The sequence below is a fragment of the Mastomys coucha genome, unplaced genomic scaffold (assembly GCF_008632895.1).
Source record: "Mastomys coucha isolate ucsf_1 unplaced genomic scaffold, UCSF_Mcou_1 pScaffold15, whole genome shotgun sequence".
Taxonomy (NCBI): domain Eukaryota; kingdom Metazoa; phylum Chordata; class Mammalia; order Rodentia; family Muridae; genus Mastomys; species Mastomys coucha.
This window is the reverse complement of record NW_022196897.1, coordinates 79,499,419-79,520,444: the sequence shown is the minus strand read 5'-3', so window position 1 is coordinate 79,520,444 and position 21,026 is coordinate 79,499,419. Positions and strand designations below refer to the sequence as shown.

General features: G+C 52.2%; 1 protein-coding gene across 1 annotated transcript in view; it reads left to right on the top strand.

The window, feature by feature from the left end:
• Window positions 1-21,026, top strand: part of Cd82 (CD82 molecule) — a 43,668-nt gene that overhangs the window by 10,574 nt on the left and 12,068 nt on the right. Inside the window, exons 2-4 of the mRNA XM_031371102.1 lie at window positions 9,768-9,843; window positions 15,568-15,650; window positions 18,988-19,060. Coding sequence (XP_031226962.1) covers window positions 15,588-15,650; window positions 18,988-19,060 — 136 coding nt within the window. The 5' untranslated portion in view covers window positions 9,768-9,843; window positions 15,568-15,587. The remainder of the gene's footprint in view (window positions 1-9,767; window positions 9,844-15,567; window positions 15,651-18,987; window positions 19,061-21,026) is intronic.

Sequence of the window (21,026 nt, the reverse complement as noted above, 5' to 3'; positions counted from 1 at the left end):
TATACACAGGAGAGCCCTCGTTTTACAGAACAGAGAACTGAGGCTCTGACACATGCCCCTCTCCCCTCAGCCCCAGAGAGCCCAATGTTCTGCACCGAGCTGCTGGGGTCTCTGCATGAGGACACAAGCCTGCTGAAGACTGGCTTACAACACACTTAAACCCCTGTCATGCCCCTCACCCTCATGTGCCTTGACCTTCTCTTCTGGGTAGGGAAGCGGCCATGCCTTCCCGAACACTGCCTACCCAGAGAGCCCCCCAGCGATGCTTGGAAAAGGAGTCTCCCTGCTGTTCCTAAGTCAGGGCCTTGCTCTGCTTCCCCTCTGACTCCTCAGTAACATGATCTAAGTCCACGTCTCCTGTTTCCCAGCCAGTAATGTACTCCCGGAAGCCAAAAACTTTCCCTCAGCCTGGGCTCTGCCAGTCATGTGCAGCAGGAGGAGGATGCTTTGGGCTTCTGGGAGCATCTGGTGCGAGCCAGGTCTGCCTGGGGCTGTTGTTAGGAAATTCTTGTACCGGATCAGCTTCCCAGATAGAGGTCAACAGTGCCCATTTCTCAAAAAAGAAGCTGAGAGAGAAGAGTGGAAGGGCCTGCTCAGGTGACCAACTGAAGGGAGTGGGGCTGGGCACTCCAATCCCACACTTCCCCTGGGGCACCCACTCCCCTTTTCTTATAATGATACCCTGTGCTTTATAGCTGCTGACCACGGATAGTTTCTCACACACTCCCTCAGGCTCCCTGGGAATCGGGCAAAGAGGTGAGGTGTTCCGTAGTCTGTTCTCACAGTGACAGGGCGCTGAGCACAATGCCCAGATCCCACAGCTCAGGAGGACTTGGCTGTGCTGTCAACCCCTTTTGGTACCTGCCCTTCCCTCACTGTATTGCTTCCTGAAGAAGGGAGGACTCTGGGGCCCTCTCTCCTCACTCTCAGTGCTCTGCACTGAATTGGTAGGGCCTGGATGTGAGGGAGCTAACACCCCATGAAGAACCAGGCTAGGATCTCCACTTATTGTGGAGCCCATGTGGAAGAAATGGCCCAGGCTGTCTCCAGCCCTGTCATGTGAAAACCTGGGTGGGTGGGGGGAGAAGGGCAGGATTCTGGGCACCCTCTGCCCCTGACTTTTCCTAGAACCTGTGTGTCCCTTGAACAGGATTTTGCAGACTTTCACACATCGGGGTTTGGGGCCTACTGTTCTGCCTGAATGTCTGCCATTTCTTGTCCTCCTCCTCCTAGGCCACTGACCTCCCTGGAGGAAAACTTGTTTCTCTGACCAAGCAGCTGGTCTAACTGGTTCCTGTTCCTCTTCTCTAGGGCCCTGAAAGCCAAGTGGAGGAGAGTCCACAGCTTAGGACCTGGTCTTGTTATAATATCCCTGCTGTAGGCGGACAACTGAATTTCTTCTCCTCCCCAGGCATGGTAGCATAAGCTTCTAATCCCAGGCCTGTGTAGCTGGTGCCAAGACTAGCCTGGCTACCTGGTGGCCTAATTGGCCTCCCCAGCCAGGCCTGAGCACAGCGTTAGAGCAGATGTTATGCCAGGGCCTGGGACTCAGAGTGTTTGGTTGGGTCTTTGTGCTCCAGGGACTGTCAACTTCAGACTTGTGACTCTTAAGTCTTAACCTTGAGTGATCACTTATCTTCCAGGGAAGAAGGGGATGCTTTCCCACAGTGACTAGCTCACCCCTGGGGGGTGGTGAATACTTATCACCCCTGAGTTGTCCAGGCTCTCTGGAAAACACCAGTGGCTCCTGCACCTACCCTAGGACAAGATGTTTCTTCCCTGGTACTGGGGCCAGGACAGGGACAGAAGGGCAATGTTAGCATCACAGCTGTGTGTAGGCATTGCTGGTTCCAACCTGGGAGTTAGGTAGGCTGAGTCCTGACCTCTCAGGCTGACAGGAAGCATGCTAGTCATTAGCACCCTGGTCCCTTTGCTGCCTAGACTTTGTTACAGCAAGAGTAAGCACAGCTGCCCTGACAGCAAAGGGGCTCGCTGCACAGCCAGGACCTACCAGTTTCACCCTCACGCTACCTCAAGCCTTGGCTGGAATCTGCATCCCAGAGGCCTGGCCTGCCCTTCACCAGGGGTGAGAGAGAAGCGGTGGTCTTGTAAGGACAGTGACTCTTACCAAGCATGGATGTGAGGGTGGAGGGCCTAGACTGCCACCTGCTTTAGGAGTTTGGTAGAAGGTATCACACATTGGTGAATGGAGGTTTGGGAGCACAGGTGACAAAGGGAGGAGCTGGCCCAGCTGGTTTCTGGTCTTTTCTTCTTCCCTGGACTCCTGACGACTGAGTTTGGAAGAGAGTCCACAGGCTCTGTGGAACTTGGTGTTGCTGTGACTTTCCTGCTGCTGCCTGACACTGGGCTCCTTCTCCTAGACATACTCACGGCACAAGCTTGTAACCCCAGCAACTGGAAGGCTGAGGCAGGAGGATTGCCACAAGTCTGAGGCTAACCTGGGCTATCTAACAAGACTGTCTTAACTTCCTGACCAACTCCTCCTCACCTCCACCACCAAACATCCCTTCTCGCTCTTTGTTTCTCCTCACTTTGGGTGTGGTAGGTGGCTAGGCTCCAGGCTCCCCTCTACCCTGTGTGTTGATAAAGACTAGCCCAGAGGACTACTCAGGAGTCTGGAGGGGGTGCAGCCTGGATAGAGGAGAACAAGCTGGGGAGGCAGGTAGCTAGCTGCTGGTAGCTCATGGGGAGAGCAGAGGAAAGGCAGAGCCAGAGGGGCCCTTAGGGGCCCAAGGGGGAGGGGGCACAGGCCCCTGTGTACAAGACATGGTCCAGGCGGAAACTCAAGGCCTGGGGTCCGACTCCTGGTAGACCAACTGGGCCTGGGACTTGCGTACTTTCCCACAAGGATACCTGCAGGGACCCGAGAGTGCCTGAAGTCTGAAAGAGGAGGTTCTTGTCACCTTGATGTCTGTCTGTCTTCCCCCCTTCCCTCTTCCTTCCACACTCTCCCCTCCTCACCTTTCTCCCTCGTTTCCCCTCATTTTCCCGTTATTCCCCAGTGGTGACTCCTCTGTACCTGTGTGAGCGTAGCGTCTGTGCCCAGCTCTCCTGGCTAACCCTACAGCCACCTTTGATAAGTCTCCTGGCCTTAGCACCTCAGCCATCCCACAGAACCCAAAAGCACTAGGGGGTCCCAGTGGGGAAGTACAGAAAGCCGTAGCTTCCTCAGAGGATGTGTTTGTGCCTTAACAGCTGATTGCTTGTGCTGTGTCACTTGTCACTGCTTGGAAGGGGACGCAGCCCTCATCCAGGCCTCAGAGGGTGCAGCCTGCTGCCCATCGATATCTAGGACTACTGCCTCTCTAGAGTCTGGTGCCCACCCTGCAGAGAACCGATGTGGCTGGCATCTGAGGTACCTGCTGGGTGAGACGGCTGGTGACCCATGTGTTCACAGGCTTAGTCGGGGGTTGCCAGAGGTGGCCCCAGAGACAAGGAGTGGAGGAGGCTCAAAGGACTGTAGGCAGGTGTCCAGAAGCTGCAGGGGGAGAGGGGAGATGAGTGGACCCCATCCTCTCCTCTTCTCCCAGCCTGGGCTAGTGCTTGAAGCTAGATGTCAGTAAGATCTTCTCTAAGTAGTACATGTGCCTTCATCCCCACTCCCTGTGTTCCTGATGCTGTGTCCCCTTGTGTCCCCACCCAGCAGGCCAAGCTTAAAGGGAGGGGAAGCAGGTAATCTGGGCCATTTTCAGGGGTGGAAGCAGAGGCTCAGGAAATTAAGTCACAGGGGCTGGTGATGCGGCTCAGTTATAGCATAGTGTGCATGGAGTCTTGGTACGGTCTCTAATACCGTATACGCCAGGTGTGGTAGCACAAGGCTGAAATCCCAGCACACAGAAGATGAAGGATCAGAAGTTCAAGGTTACAGAGTAAGTAACTTGGCGTACTTGGCTACAGAGTAAGTTTGAAGACAGCAGGGCTCAGATCATGAGAACCTGCCTTTAAAAAAAGAGCATTTGGGAAGCACAAAAGGAGCAGGTTTGAGCCTATCTGAACCCTTGTGGAGACCGCAGGGCTGCGCAGGAGGATCTGGGAGGGCTGCCTGCAAGATGTAGCCTTGCAGCTCTACCTCCCCTCCCTCCTAAGCTCAGCCTGGGGAGGGGACAATGGAGCTGCCTGAGCCTGCTGGCTGTTGCCATGTGGGATTCCAGATTATAGTCCCCTCCCCGCCCCAATCACCCACTCAGGGCCCACACCCAGTTTCTGTCTTAGGAACCCTGGCCCTGGCCCAGAGAGTTTGCCAGCCATATGCATGGGTGAGTGAGCCTCTTCCCCAGACCTCACAGAATCCGTGTGTCCACTACTGGTTAGGTTTGGTGCCAAGGCTGCAGCCCTAACTAGACTTGGCCTTGGTTGGGTTATCTTACTTACTTACTGTGAAGAAAATGGTTTCTGCTGGCAGTAAAGCATGACTGTTAGCACAGGGGTCTGGATCAGCCGTTGGGGTGGCAGTCTGCCATCTGTGTCATGGAGGGGTCTCCATCAGGGATAACTGCAGAAGCTCCACCTGTGGTCAGTTAGTACCGTAGACTGTGTTCCTACAGCCCAGCTGTCCCTCAGAGGGAACAGGGCTTCTGGGACAAAGGCACAGCCTGTTACTCAATGGTTCATTGTCTTGTGAGCAAGGAGGGGTTCTGCCCATCTGTGTCCCGTGTCCAGCTTGGAGCTAGCCCATGATGGGGTCTTAGTAGACTCTAGGGGCTCAGGATGGAAGTCACTCAGGGTTCCCCTGAGGGAACCTCACTGCCTTTGGGTCCCTGAGCCTTTCATCTGTGAGCCTTATGCTGGGGTTTTAGCAATCCCTGTGTGTTGGGGGCAGGGCAGGCAGGAGCTGTGAGGCGCTTCCTAACCTGAAGATGCTGGGCACCACACCACTCCCATCCACTCAGAATCTAGAGGTTCAGGGGCTGTTACCCTTGCCATCCCTGACTTCCCATCGTAAAGTGTGCAGGACCTTGGGCTGCAGAATCAGAATCTTGAGGGCCCACCAGAGCTAGGCCACTATTCCTGTGTGACCCTGGCAAGTGCTACCCGCCTCCTTCCTGAGCCCCCATCGTCCTGCTTAGGTTTGGGGGTTGGGTGAAGGGGGTTGGGCAGTGAGCACATTCCCTTTGTCCCTCATTCTGCCCTGTGCCAGACTCCATTCCAAGAACTGAAATGATCATGACCTTTCTGGACCAGTCTCCAGGAACCCCGGGCCTGCCCCACCTCTCAAGGGACCAAGGGACCACCTAGAGTTCACCAGGCCTCAGGTGTCAGCAAGTTAGGACTGGCTTCTTCCTGGACATCTGTGATAATCCACTTTACAGAGAGTACTAAGGCCCAGAGTGGGCAAGCTGTGTGTCAAAGGTCCCACAGCTCTTGAGTAGTGAGACTATAATAAAGGTCTCTCTCAATTCAGAATCCACGCTATGACCTGGTTTACTGGGGTGAGGAGAACTTCTTAAAAGGTAGCTGCTTCCTGAGACATCTCCTGGGAATCGAGGTCCTGACATGAGGCCCCAGAATCTGAGACTTCTGAATAGCCAGTCCTGGAGTCTCTTAAGCCTCTTAGACTTACAGCTTCCTATCTGATTTTCCACATGAGCTACAGTTCCGTTGAGCTGGGGCAGAGCCCCAGGCTGGATGCTTCAGGCCAAGCCCAGGAGTTTGCACATCCCAATGTGGTGGACCAATGTGAACACTTCGCCCCATTCATAAGGGTATGACGCCCCCCAGAGCACTGGCCACTCTGACCAGGCCCAGCCCCAGAGGCCCCAGCACACACCACAGCATCCACAATATCTGGGCCTCAGTCTCTTCACTGGGAGATGGGGACTGAGCGAGGGTGTCTAGGGTGTCCCTAGCACAGTGCATCTGAGTGACACTGGGAGCTCAGGGGCCATGCTCAGCTTCCTTTGGTGCCTGGGGCAGGAGGGGAGGCTGGCTCCAGAGGTCTGTGCTTCCCATTCTGGTACATCTTACAAGGTGGCCTCTTCAGTCAATGGCCCTCCAGTCATGTCGCTTGGGTTTCAGAGCAAAATGTAAGAAGGGAAACCTATATAAGCCACATTGGTCAAATTGAAGGGAGACCCTGGCCAGGACTGGAGGATCTGGTCTCCCTCTCTAACAGGAAGCCAAGAGTCACATCTTGGGAGTTGGGTCAGGACAGAAAGGGTCTGGCAGTAGCCTGGTGAGGAAAGTTGGGTGGGTGGCCGCCACCAGGGTGTTACTCAGCATGAGGTAAGGAAAGAACGCTGGTTAGTTACTGGATTGGTTTTAGGCAAGTCACTGAGCCCCTGAGCCTCAGTTTTTCTATCTGCTCTATGGGGACGGTGCTTTATCTAGGAGCTTGTTATGGAGCCTCAATGAGAAATTGTGAGTGATGGCAGATGACAAGCTAAAGCTTGTCACCTCCTAGCTACAGTGTTGAGTTGCCAGAGAGTGGGAACCTGTCAATCCAGCTCATGGGGTCATGTGACTGGGCTTTGAAATCCTATGACTAAACATGTGGGATGCTAGAGGGGGACTGCTAGTTGTGTTTGGGCTCCGGCTGTGTCTTCTTCGCCCTCCAGCAGTTCAGGTCAGGCTCCCACCAGCCCCACCACCATGCTGGAGGTGAGGCCGGTGATGGCTCAGAGGTGTTTGCTAACTCAAGGTCACACAGCAGCTAGGAAACAGCAGGACTCCCAGGAGGTCTCCCAGGGAACCTTGAACTCCCAGGTTGCTTCACAGCCCCACGTTTCTCCTGTTGCCAGAGGAACCGGTGTTTGTTTGCTTGTTTTTCCCTTTCTTATTTTAATCACAGTAACAACAAACCGAAAGTACAAGGAAAAATTGAAAATAAAGATAGTGTGAGGTTAAGAGTCAAGCAGTCCCTAAGTCGGCGGTCACAGAAGGTTACAACACAGAGAGTACAACCACCATGACCAGCCTCCTTTTATGGATGATCAGGGCAAAGAGCAGAGGCTGGAGATCTGGATCACATGCCAGCCCGCTGGACCAGGCTGGACCTGGTGGCCTCCAGAGCCTTGAAGTCAGGCAGTTCTCTCTCTCTCTGCATCCTGCCATGTGTGACTGGCCGCTCTTACCTGCCATGGCTGCCAGCTTCCCCAGGAGCCTCCCGCCTCAAGGTGACACTCTTGGCCTGGCCTCATTGACAGAGGCTCTCCTCCCCATGGCCCAGCCTTTCCCTCACCACCTTGCTTCAGTGCAGGCCAGGGCCCTGGGCAGAATCCTATGAGGCGTCAGTCACCTCACCTGGCTCCTTCCTGGGGACCCAGTAGTCAGCTAACTTCACAGGGAAAGCTACAGCAGGAGCAAGGCATGGCTCCAGGCTGCCTAGCTGGCAGGAGGTGGCCCATGTGGCCTAGTCAGGTGTAGACTTGTGCTTTGATGGTCCTCTGCTGTGCACTGGCCTGTGTGGTGGTCTCTTACTCTGTCTGGCCTCTCTGAAGATAGTGGTCTCCTAGGTGATCCCCATGACAATGCTCTAGGGTAAGTGACAGGAGTCACCTGCTTCCTGTCGAAGCACAGAGGCACTGGAAACTCAGGCCTGAATCACAAGAAGCAGAATGTCTGTGCTGGACCCTTGCATGCACCTCAATCAACATGTTCCATCCTGAGATCCTAAAAACCTAGTTCCTGGCTTCCCTCTGAGCAGCTTGTCAGGATCTCTGGCCACAGTGATCAAGGGCCCACAAACTTTCCCGCTCCAGGACAGTTCCAGTATGTAGCCAAGATGGGACCACACAGAGCTCCAGGGGATTTGGGTGACGGTAAGGACAGGTCCTCAGCTGGCCCAGGGGCTTTCCAGGCCTGGCAACTCTTGGAAGTGAGTGGAACCATGCCTTCAAGCATTTTAGAAATTTAGTATTAATTGATTTATTTTACAGTTTGCGTTTACAACTGTTTATTTCTATTGTGTGTGCATGCACCACTGTATGCATACAGAAGTCAGAGAACTTTCAGGTGTCAGTTTTTCCTTCTTCCATGTGGCTCCTGCGGTAGAACTCAGGTTGTCAGGCTTGGCAGCATCTGTCTGTACCCAATGAGTCATCTCATCGACATTACTTTATTTACTGACTTGTGAGGATTTATTTTATATTTCATGCATGTGCAGGGTCCAAAGAGAACAGAAGGTGCCAGATCCCTAGGGTTGGCATTAATTTGTGACCCACCCTACATTGGTGCTAGGGACCAAACTGTCCCTCTGCAACAGCAGTACATGCTGTTAACCACTAAGCATGGATCCTATGTATTTATTTTTGTATTCCTGGCTGGACTAGAACTTACTATGTAGAGCAGGTTTGCCTCAGTCTCGTGGCTCTTCCTGCCTCTACCTTGCCTCCAAGTGTTGGTTTGGCAGGAGTAAGCCACCTGACTTCTTCCTGAGATTTTCAGACTCAAAGAGATTCAATGCTAATTCTGGTGGGAGTCAACTGACTCCCATTGCAATAACCCAGCATCCCTCCTCCTCTTCCTCCCTTTCCTCCTATCCCTCCCCCTCCTCTTCCTCTACCTCTTCCTCCTCTTCCTCCCTCTCCTCTTCCTCTTTTTCTTCCTCCTCTTCCTCCTTTTTTTCTTTTAAGATAGTGTTTTATTTAGCTCAAGCTGGCCTCAATTTTGTTATGTAACTCGAGGCTGGTCTTGAGCCCCTGATCTTCATACCTCAGCCTCCCAAGTGTTGGAGTTACAAGCTTGTGCTCCATGCTAGCTTCAGTGATGTCATTTCTGGTGTTCAGTGGCTTCCTCTGCAGAACCGAAGCATCTGTAAGGGACCTTCCTGAGCTCTTCAGATACCCAACTCACTGCATCCTGGGTATTTTTAGAGTCACGGGCAGAAAATGATTAGTTCAGGATAACCCTGAAGGACCTTGCATTTTAGGGAAGACTTGGAGGGGAAGCTGCAGTGGGGAAGGCCTGTGACACACTTGGGTGTAGCACTTGGATATTCCTGAGTCACCTGGGGGCCCAAGCTTACTGTAGAGCCTCTGATAGTGTAAACTGGGCAGTGCTGGGACTGGGCATTGGTAATGCCTGGCTATGCAATGCGCTAGAAGTGAGACCCACAGAGGGAAAGTCTCAGAAATCTACATTAGGAATTTCTGAAAAGAGGAATTCTAACAGAAACTGCACATGCAAAGGCCAAGGTTGTAGACAAGGCCTGAGAGTACAGGGGCAACAGTAAAGAGATCAGATAAGCACGTGGGAAAGACAGGAGATAGGGAGAGTGACTGGACAGGACATGCACATCGTCTGGATTTTATAGCCAGTATGTCAGCAGGAATGTTGGCTGCAGAGGACGTGTACTTGCTGTGTTTCTCCTTGGTCTCTCTGCAGTGTGGATAAGCAAATGCTGAGTAGGAGTGGTCCCACCTCAGTTCTGGACTGGCCCGGGCAGGAGGGCTAGGGACAGTGGGAAGCTGCTGGGCAGCAGAAGACGTGCATGGCTCTGAGGTGTTCCATGAGGGGCCGTTGCCTCTTCTTTCCACCCCGCAGCACTTGGAGCCAGGAGTGTGCCCCCAAAGGGACCTGGGAAGGGAAAGCTGGGATTACAGTTGGGTATAATCTCCTGAGAGGCGGTGGACATGGCGTTCAGAGCCATTAAATGAAAGGGGTTTCATGGAAGTTGGGAGTGAGTCAGCTGGAGGCGTTTATCGCTGGGCATCTTGGGCTCTGGAATGGGTTGTGAGTGCAGGGTGAGTCTTGGGAAGAGACTCTGTGATCTCAGGCCAGGTAACAGCAGAGCTGTTTGTTCTTCACAGTGTGTCCATTGTCCAGAACTCATCCGAGAAACTGCCACAGGAGTTGCTGCTCTGCTCTAGGCTGGTCACTGAACAGGTGAGGAGGAAGTAGGGGGTTGGGCTCCACCTCTGCAGGTCATGCGTGGCCTGGCCTGTGGAACCCTGGAACTCGCCCAACACTAGACCAAAGAGCACTGTGATTCCTACACCCTTGGTCTCCCCAGAACTACTCAGGAACACGGATGTGGGCTCTCAGTCAGGCTGGAGGGCAACATTCCTGTGCCCCAGTGTGTGACAACCTTCCTCCCCCCACACAGCGCATATGTACAGGAGAGGGAGACCTAGAAATGTTCTATTGGAGACACTGTCCTTCCCTGGCCCCACTACTACACTAGGGGTTCCAGGGGAGGTGGAGAGGACTGGCAACATGACACATACTCAGAGCTGGCTCAGACTGCCCGTCAGGCATGGCCTTACCATATATCATGAGCAAAGACATAGGGTGTGTGTGAAAATAGGTGACTCTGGTGTAGTAGATCTCAGACACTTTCCAGGTGGCTGGCCACTTGAGGTTGTATACTCTTTGTGGCAGTCCTTCCTTCTTCATAGTCTGTCTGTCCATCAGTCCATCCATCCATCAATGCCATCCATCCATTTATCCATCATCCATCCATCCATCTATCCATCCACCCACACACCCATCCATCCATGCACCCATCCATCCATCCATCCACCCCTCCCATTCATCTATCCATCATCCATCATCCAGCACCACTCTCTCCATCATTCATCTCTACATCCAGTCTCACTGCCCTTCCAGGTACCTCTCTGTGGTGCCTATTCATAAGGAAAACTGGGTCTTCCCCTCAAGTCATCATCCTTCACAGGGAGACAGACCAATATGTTACAGCAACTTTGAGAGCCCATACATGCCAACCATTTTACCTACATTAGCTTCTGGGAAGCAAATTAAAAAACAAAAGCAAATAACCCCCCAAACAGGTTTTATCTTCCTCATTTCACAGGAGTAGAGTGAAGCCAGAGAGGTTAAATCACTTATCCAGGGGTACACAGCTAGGAGGTGATAGAACTGAATTCAAACTTAGATGGTCCGATGCTACAACCCCCCTTCTGGGAGCTTCTCTGCTACTCAGTTCTGCAGGAATGATGTCCCCAACCAAGATGAGTCTTAGGCTGAGGGGCTGTGGTGGTGGTGAGGGAATGTTTACAGGAGTGTCTTGGACAGGCCTAAGATGAGTATCATAAGACAGCAGAAGGGGAAAAATATTGGTGTGTTCATTTTGTTGTATAAACTGACTTGGTAGAAAACCAAGCATTCAATCAGTTTAAATTATACCTGCTTAGAAATGGCCAACAGGCCTGCCATAGGTCCTGCATGGCTCCCCTCGACCACTCCAGAACTTTCCTGTAAGGTGTGCTTGCTCACAGCTCGGTCACTCCTGTTTAACACACCCTGGCAGGAAGGTGTTTATAAAAGTATTCAGAAGAACATCTAATCGAGGGAGTGTGCTGTAAGCACAGTCCATTTGGGAAGTGACTTTCGCCCTGACTTTTTTCACAGAGTCCATTCCTGGTATCCAGAGTGCCAGCCCCAGGGCCGCTAGGCCCCTATTTCCTCATTTCCTGTTAGGCATGCCATGAAGGGCCCACTGCACAGAGGGGAGCCCACCACCAGGAAGCTCCTCCCTATGACTGCTGGCAGAGCCAGGATCTGAATGTTCATCCAGGGACCTAGCCAGGCTCTGACCCCAGCCCACTGCTCCCTTCCTATCTAAGATCTCACCCAAGGTCAGCCATGCCCCTTACTGCCTCCCACCAGGCTGGGCCCGAGATTGTGTCCTGGGCTGGTGGGTGTGAATTTGAATTTCATGTCATTTTTGTGCACTGCAAAATGTCTATTTGGGTTTTTGTGTCAGTTTGTTTTGTTTTTCTTTTTGTTCCGTTGAGACATGGTCTCCTCAAGTTCAGGCTAGTCTCAAACCTCCTGTTCTAACCTGATGTTCTAGGCAGGCACTCTACCAACTAAACTATATCCCAGTTATTTTTCTTTTAACTATTTTAAGGTAGTCAGGCTGTACTTAGAACCCAGCTTGTTAGGGAAATAGGCAGGGATTGGTCAGGCCGCCAGACCTTGTTTCTGTCTGTTGGGCAAGAACTGCAGTTTGCCCTTTCAGGTGGCAAAGTATGTCCAGATAGAACCCTGTGCCACCATGATGAGACATTGGGGTCTTCTCTAAGTGTGATGGTGATTGTGGGTTCTCTGAGGCTGGTACCCACTTCCCATCTTGGGGCCACCTGCTCCTGTCTCCAGCCAGAGCTGAACGGCTTGTCTATTATTATGGAGACTCTCGCCTGTTTTGTGCACAGTACGGAGAACGATTGATTTTCCTCTGCTGCCTGCTACACAGACACAAAGCCCTGTAGCCTGGAACTGTGACAGCTACACTAGGGCCACCCAGCACCCTCTGCTCCAGTGCTGCTTCTCAGTTTCTGTACTTCCTAAGGTGGTTCCTAGATCCCAATTGTTTGAGCTGTCTGCCAGTCAGGCACTGCCTGGCTCTTGTTTCAGGATAGGAACCCACTGCCTCCAAAGTGAATTCTGTCCTTGCCTGTCTGCTCTTGGAGACCTTGGCCAGGTCCCTTTGCTCCTTTGGGTCTTAGTTTATTTGAAGAGAGCTGAAAGACTTAGCCCAGTGTGTGATAGCATCTGGGTGAGTACCCAAGAGGCCAGCCACAATTCCTAAGGCTTGGATACTAGAAGAATGCCAGCCAGCCTCCTGCCTGGGATGGTCCTGTGCTTCCAAGTCTGTGGTCTCTTCCTGGTCTCGCAACCAGAGGTCCATCAAGCAGCAACCCTGGATTGTCACCACCAGTCATCGCCTGGATGTTCACTTGTCTCCCATAGGGAGTAGTCAGACCTGGTCCAGCTCTAAAGGCAGAGGTGGAGCCATTGAAAAAGAGGCCAAGCAAATATGCCCAGGTGGTGGGTGGCAGAGGCAGGCACCTGAGGGCAGAGGCCATCTCCTCTGGGTGAACTTTGGAGAGGGAGGAGGCTGTCAGGGCCCCACAGCTTTCTACTCTGCATGGAGCTCAAATGTGCCAGTGTTTTTGTCCTAGCTCTGCCTGGGTGTGGAGAGAGCTTCCTGTGGTGATATGGTTCCACAGTGGGCTAACAGGGCACAGGGCAGTTCTCAGCCAGGCTTGGCACTATCATGGTGGACCCTGGTATTAGCCCAGCTGCCCTGTCTGCCCACAGATTCCAGTCTTTGCTTGTGTGAAGTCTATCACACATGAAACTGTGTTTTTTGTTTTGTAGTGTTCTTGTTTTTATTTTGGTTTCTTTGGAGAAGGATGCTGTTCTGGCTAGCTTGGAAATTGCTGTGTAGACTTAACACCTTTAATGCCCAGAGGTAGAGGCAGGTGAATGCTTTGAGTGTGAGAACTAATTCTTTAGTGAGCTCCTCCCCAAGGGAGCACTTCTGGGTGGGAGGAGCTCAGTTCTCACTTAATCCTGGGCATTGGGCCAGTCACAGCTTGCCTGACCCAGGCCCTCCAGGGCTTGTTGGGAGGATTAAAGGGCATGAGAACGGAGGGTGGCTGTCCATAGCAGGTGCTATTTACTGTGGCCACGCCTTGTCCCTTAGCAGGCCCCATTGTTTGGATCCCACTCTTACTCCCTGGAAGCCTGTCCTGGAGACCCCACCTACCTACACTATGTGAGAGCCAACAGTACAGAAGACAATCTAGACTCTGGAATTGCACCACAGGCCCGCCTCAGGGGTGCCCGCCAGGAGTGTCCTAACAGGCAGTGGGTCCCAGCTCCTGACACTTAGCTTTCTGGACACGATTACATTACATTCTTCTTGTGAAGGAGGGAATGTCTCTGGCGTGCCTGGGCCCAGCTGTTCCTAGGAACGTGCTGGGAAGGAAACGTAGACAGGCCTGAGCAGAGCAGCTCCCTGACGCATGAGAACAGCTCCTCGCTCTGGGAGCTAGCTTTCCTCGTGGACTGTTTATCCTGCAGTTTATAGCATGTTTGTGGAGGAGGCAGGCTGTCCTGAGGCCCAGGGGAGGAGAAACAATAACTGCCCTTGTAATGTCCACGCAGACCTTCCCTGGGCCAGGCCTGGTCTGTGGCATCTCAGACTCCAGCTCTCTGAAGCATGCAAAGTTTGTTTTTCCTCTTGTGGAGACTGTGTGGGAGCTGCTGAGACCAGAGGCACCTCACAGTGGAAGGTTCCTGCTCCTCTGTAGTTCTCACACCCAGGCCTGACATCTCAGCCAATGGAACAGCCATTTCCTCTCATCTTCCTGATAGTCCCCTGAGTCCCTGTGAGCATTAATTTCCACTGTTTGCGTGCCACCTGAGATCAGGGATCACCACCCCTGAGCAGCCTTTCCTTTCCATGGATGGTGTTGCTTCAAGTGGTGCCCAAAGTCATCCTTTCAAAAGGGCATCTAAACCTTCCATTAACCGAGACAAGGCTAAGGGGGTTCTCTTGGGAGACCACATGGCTTTCCCTTAGACTAGTCCCATCTCCAGTCTCTGTAAGTATGCAGGGAAGAAGTGCTCCACTCAGCCAGGAGTGTAGAGCATGAACGTGTCCAGAAAAGAGTGGTGGATCCATGTGTGCATATAGAGATTCCGAGGAGAAAGCGTGTGAGCAGCCTACACTCCCTCGATCCTTCTACCCTGGATCCCCCTCCTCTCCATCCCCAGGACTGCAGGAACACAGTCGGGCCTATACTCCCCACCTCCTAGCCTGACTCTACCCATGCAGCTGTCCAGCCCAGCTGTCCTTGCCCAGCTGCTTGGTGCTGGCTCCCTACATCTCATGGGTCCTGTCTGGCCTTGGGGAGGAGAGGGAAGCCAACTTCCTGCCTCTGGCTGAGCCCTCTAGCTCCCAGGGAGTTGGGGGCTTTGCTGTGGAGAGGCATGGTGCCTTACACTGGCTTCTGTGACTTCAGAAGTGTGGCTTGGGTCAGGGTGGCCATTGTGAACACTAGGCAGCAACCTGGGCATCCCAGTGTAGACTGCCAGCCATGTGCTTCAGGGGCTAGGAGTCGCAATGAGGCATCAAGGAACTCTTTTGATTTTTCCTGGGATCCATAAACCTCCCCTAACCAAAGTCTAAAAATGCTTCCTACCTGTGAATTTTCGGGAGGAATGTATAACCCCCAAGTATGAATAGGTACTGTTCAGTAGCATAGACTTCTATGAGACATCTAAGATTGTGTCTCTGTGTTTTGGACGAATGATGTCTTGCAGAGACTATGCAACAACCTCCCTGGCATGAACTCAGTTTTGCTACAAAGCACACACAGGAAGTAGCTGTTTAAGATGGTGGCAGTTGCTATGGAGCAACAGGAGTAAGAGTCTATGGCTGATGTTTGTGTTTCTCTGCATTTGTTGGATACTTTGTGATATATATTTTTTACCTTTATGAGAAGCCAAGACCTTTCCCACTTTGGTGTCCCTAAGAGTTCCAACCTTGGCCCTTGAGAGGTGCCACAAGCTGGGGAGCTAGCCCCAGTTTCAGTCTGGTCTGTCAGCCACTCCCTGATTTCTCTGCCCTGTATCTTCTGCCAGAGACTCACCCCTCCTGACGTGTGACTTTGGGCTAGGCATCCAACCTCCCTGTGCCTCAGCGCCATGGAAAGCAGGCACAGTGCTAGCTAGCTGCTGCTTGTGACTGGGCTGAGATGACTGGGGACATGGCCCTGGCTCTCTGCCCCGCTGTGCCCTCCACCAGTTCCTAGCCTGTCTCCCTCATCTGTTTCCCTTTCCCTCTCTCCCCAGAGAGCTCCAGGACCTGCAGGATGGGGGCAGGCTGCGTCAAAGTCACCAAGTACTTTCTCTTCCTCTTCAACTTGCTGTTCTTTGTAAGTATGCGACCCCCAGGGCTCCAGCCCCTCTAGCCCTCAGGCTCTAGCTATGGCTGCCAAAGTCCCTAAAAGGATCAGGGATAGTGGAATGGAGTCACCTCTCCCAACAGGTTCTTAGACAAAGCAAAAGTTCCTCCCCAGAGCCCTCTGCCTGGGCTGGGGGTGGCAGAAGACAGCCCCTCGGTGTCTCTGCTTTGTTCTTCTCTCCCACACCCCTCCAGTTTGAACAGGCCCCCCAACACCCCACCATGAACTCTCAGAGGCCACAGGGGACATTCTTCCCCCACAACCCCCTACAGACTCACTAAGTCTTCCTCCCACCCCAGGCCTGCCCAGATGTGAGCTCCATGGCACATCTGGAGCTGGTTTTCCTGGGGCCCCAGGCTTCCCCTCTGGCCTGGAACCGACAGTCCCGCCTTGGTGTTGCCAAACCCCTAGTGTGTTCATGTATACATGGGTGTGTGCTTGTGTGTGTGCATGCTTATAAGTGGTTGGGATGTGAGCAGCCTGAATGGGCTTCCATTGTCCCAGAATGCTATTGCTGCTGTGGCTTCTCTATACTGATTCACCCTAAATAGTTATAAGGCATAGATTATATAGCAGGTACTTGCCACGACCGGGTTTCATGTTTTATGGTGTCTAGACATGAGTATTTTTGAGAGGCAAGGGGTAATGCTCTCAATGCTTGTATATGGTTTCTCTGAAGCATAAATGAGTTGCTTATAGGGGGAAGTTTTCCATTATAAGTGCATAGGATTATAGAAACTTGGAATATTCAAAAAGAATCATTCTAAATTCCTTTTCAAAACTTTAGCCCAGAACATGGTACTTACTGAAGAATTGAAGAATTCATGATACACACTCATATATGTATGCACACATGTATGCACACACAGGTGGACTGTCCTGGCATGGCCTACCCTAGGTCTCTGCAAGGCCCTAGGATCAACATGCTGGTTCTACCAGGCCTCAGTGCATCAGCCTCAGAACCCACCTGTGCTGAGCACACAGAGCATGGTGCTGCCCTTCCTAGCCTGGCAGATGGATCCCTCCCCTCTGGCTTCTAGGGAACAACTGCCCAGGTAGACAGAGCAGGAGGACCCAGGCTCCTGGGCCAATCTGAAAGGGACTGCAGGTTAAGTCCGGCATGTTTTTGCCATATCCCAGGCCTTGGAAATTAGAAAAAGGAGTCGGGGTTCATGCTTGGTGAAGTGACAGATGGGGAGATACAATGGAAAAGGAGCCATGAGCTAGTGGAAGTGAGAAAAGGGTGGATGGTTTGGCCTGGGTATCTCCCCTGTGCTTCTCGAGGCTGACTTGTAGAACCAGAGGCCAGTGAGCTGGCACAGCAGGTGCTCCTCCAGCCGGGCAGGAGAAGCAGATGAAGACAGAACTATTCATTCCTTCTTCATCAGCACAGGGCCATGGGGTGCCACCCAGGACAGGTCAAAAATATCTCCAAAATGCTGTATCCTTACTGAGCATGTGCAGACCACTGTCGCTCACTGTCCCCTAGATACTGCAATATGGCATGTGTACAGCATTCCCATGTCACGTGGCAAGCATCACAGCATTACAGGACATCCAGAGGGGACTGACAGTGTAGAGGTGAGGCTGGGGTCGGGCTTGGTTGGTAGAGTGCTAGGTCCTAACCACAAAGGACCAGGCCAGAAGGGAAGGGAGAGTCAGGCAGGCTGTGGCCGCTTGTAGCCGGGCAGAGGGGTCTCTACCTCTTCAGGAGAGCTTTCAGGATCTCCCCATGACTGCCTCCAAATGCTGGGGTTGCAGCACAGATTTTTATGTGTGTGCTGGGGATTTGAACTCAGGTCCTCCCCTTATGGAGCAAGCTTGCCTACCCACTGGTCCACCTTCCCAACCCCTCAGAAGGTTTTTGTAGTAAAAGAGCAAAGAATATCATACATTTAAGCACATTTTTAAAAAAAATCCCAGGTATTTTTATTTCTTCATTTAATGATATAAAAAGCAAATTCTGACCTGATATAGAAGTTTTCTAGAATGTTCACAGCAAAAGACCAGCACATCCAGATGAGCAGCTGTGGTCGCCATGTGGCACATGCACACAGTGACTCCATCCACCCCTGCACTTTAAATCACCCCCAGATGTCCTGTCATTCTTGACTCTTGACATGGGAAATTCTGTACACACTGTGGCCATATTGCAGTTATGCATAGGCATGTTAGGATGGGGTACAAGTTTGCTAATAAACACTATGACCAAACAAAAAGCAACTTAGGAGAGGAAAGGGTTCTTTACCCTTTCACTTTCAGGTCACAGTCCTTCACTGAAGGAATCCAGGACACAAACTCAAGGAAAGAATGGAAAACAGAAGCCATGAAGCAGTGCTGCTTGCAAGCTCACACATAGGACCACACTCATCGAGCTTTCTTATACTCTGCCTGGAGAATGGAGCTGCCCACAGTGGGCAGAACTCTCCTGAATCAATTATCAACCAAGACAACCTCTCCCACGTGACCATAGGCCAGTCTGATCTAGGCATTTCGTCCAGTGGAGCTTTCCTTTCAGATGAGTCTAGGCTGTGTCACGTGGACAGTGCTAACTAGGAAACATGTCCAAACTTTATTCCAATCCATTTCTTCCTTTACATTCTAAAACATCTTCTTCAAGTTGTTTGAGGTCAGGAAGGCCACAGTGCCCCAGATCAGGCCAAGTTTGGTATTCAGATGCTTCTATACATAGAACCTTTAGGGTGCTGATTGGCAGTGGGGACAGGGAGCCTGGAGCAGCAGACATGAGGTGATCTCAGGGAACTATTCAAGTACATTGGTAGAAACATCTGGTAGGTGGGTTACAGCAAATCAGGGGTGGGGATCTCTGTTGTAGGCCTCACATGCTATCTGATGACATTCTTAGTGTTTGGGTTGGCGGAGGCTAGTCTTTATATGTTCCAAAGAGATTTTCCTAAAAGTCACAAGAATGTTAGGTCACACACAAGGTATGCAATAAAGGGCTATTTATAGAGGTCTAAAGACAACACAGTAATTTACTCTCAACCTGTAACATTCCAACTCTCCACAACCACAGTTCTCTAAACATGGAGGCACTTCAGCTCACTGTGGCTTTTTTTCTAGAAACTTCAGTTCACAGGAAGAAGGGTACCAGTGGGCGCATAAGCGTGTGTGTGTGTGTGTGTGTGTGTAGCAGAGGGGTTTCCCTGGACATTCTCAGGACAGAGGTAACACCTATGTACCTATGTGTCTTCCTACCCTTCCCTCTGTTGCTTGGGCCTTAGGGCCTAGGCAGCTTTCTGACCCACCTGTTCCTGGGCTTCCACTACTGCCTCTTTCCTTGCAGATCCTGGGTGCTGTGATCCTGGGCTTTGGGGTGTGGATTCTTGCAGACAAGAACAGCTTCATTTCCGTCCTACGTAAGACACCCCCTGCCCCACCAATAGCCTGCTCTTGAGGGGAGGGACATGGCCAGCTCCTGTTGCTGACTGCTGCACAGGGGGCCCTTGCCAGAGTTCCAGGACAAATTCCTGCCCAGAGACAAAGCCACCATTGTCTGCAGATCCTTGGGTGACTGCGATGGGGGTGGAGGGACTCATTCTCTTCACCCTCAGAAAAGTGTCTCACATCCTCTTGTTCCTGTATTTGAGTGCGCAGCGAAATGCAGGCTGCAGCCGCTTCCCACATCACAGGGCCGTAGGAAGGAGCCAGGAATGATGGACAGTTGGGTGCACGTCGGGCCCTGGTCCCAGTAGCCCTCCCTGTTCTGTTCCTGTTGTACCAGTGAAGGAACAGAGCCATTAAGACACTGGTTGAAGGTCACATAGTTCCTGAATTGTGAATTGCAAGACCTATTCCCCAAGAGGTCTGGTCCTGGATGTAGCACAGGGTGGTATGGGCTGAGCTTCACTCAAGACCTCTGGTCTTCAGAAGAGGTGAAGCACGGTCTGACCAAGGGCATAGGGCCTACCCTTGCCTTCTTCCTCAGGAGGCCCTCCCTCATGACTGGCCTCCCAACCCAGTTCTGGGCGGGGAGGAGTACAGTAACATGCCAGGAGCACTCTGTGCCAGCCATTCCCCAGTGAGTGGCAGGCCCTGGCCCTCTTCATTTCCAGCAGCTGTCCCAAGCAGCTGGATTGGACTCTGGCCATTCTGACAGCTGCTTGATTTAAATAGGACAGAACCTGCCTGGGACAGAGCGAGAAGGGTCTACAGCTGTTGTCCAGGTCCTCAGGGCCAGGCTTCAGGGGGTGTAAAACAGGGATGACCCTGCTGTGCTCTCAGTGTCTCGGTCAGGGTTGGGTGGGTTTTCTTTACCCACCCTGACACTCCAGTGCCCTCCAACAGGGACAAGCCTTCCTTAGACTGGCTCTGGCTTGATGTGTCCAGCCTACATCGTGCCAGGGTGCAAAGTCTGCCAGCCACCTCGTTCCTGCCTGTACCCTGCCCTATGGAGGCACGCTTTAAAGGCTCTGATTCTCAGCAGCTCTGTAAATTCCAGGCCCAGGTCACACCCATCACACACCCAGTGTTTGTTCTATGTTTACAGCAACCTCTAGAGGCTCCCAGGCAGCCAGGGCCCAGAAACATGCATCCGTGAGACTGGGACAGGTGAACTGCTATGACATCTAGGCCAGCATGGGATATAGGGTGAAACTTGATTTCAAACAAGCAAAACAGAAATCTAGGTCATAATACAAAGAAAAGAAACCTTCCCCAGGGACTTGGAAAATTGAGGCTGATTGAGGTTTTGCTTGCAAGGGAGGGTCAGAATGGGACTCAGGGCTTGCTGTGTTCTGTAACTGCCCCTTACTGGCACCTTGTAAGTCCCTGGTACTCCACTCTTCCCTGCATCATCGCCCCCCCCCCCCCCCCACTTACAGAGGAGAAAATCCTAAACATAAGGAGGTAGGGTAACTTGCCTGAGGGCACACAGAAGGTAAGGGAGGAGAGATGGGAGCCCAAGTCCTGGCCCTTAACACCAGAGACTCCTGTGTCCCTCAAGGTGGTATCTTCAGCAGAGAAAGCAGACAGGCTAGGTTAAGAGGGAGCTCTGGGTCTGGGAGTTTGGGGGAGGGGTGTCAGTCATCACAGATCTGCTGCCTGCCAGCTGTGTCGTCCTCAGAAGGTTACTTTACCTCTCTGTACTGCTTTACCTACAAAACGGGGATAACAGAATATACCTCATAAGACTGAGACAGACTACAGAGTCTCACTTCTGTGTGAAGCACAGAGGTTACACACCTATAATCTCAGCCGTTTGGGAGTTAGAGGCAAGAGGACCAGAAGTTCAAGACCATCCTCTGCTACAGAGAAAGTTTGAGGCCAGCCTGAGCTACATGAGACTGTTGTCTCAAACAAGCACACCAGAAAGATTCTCTCATT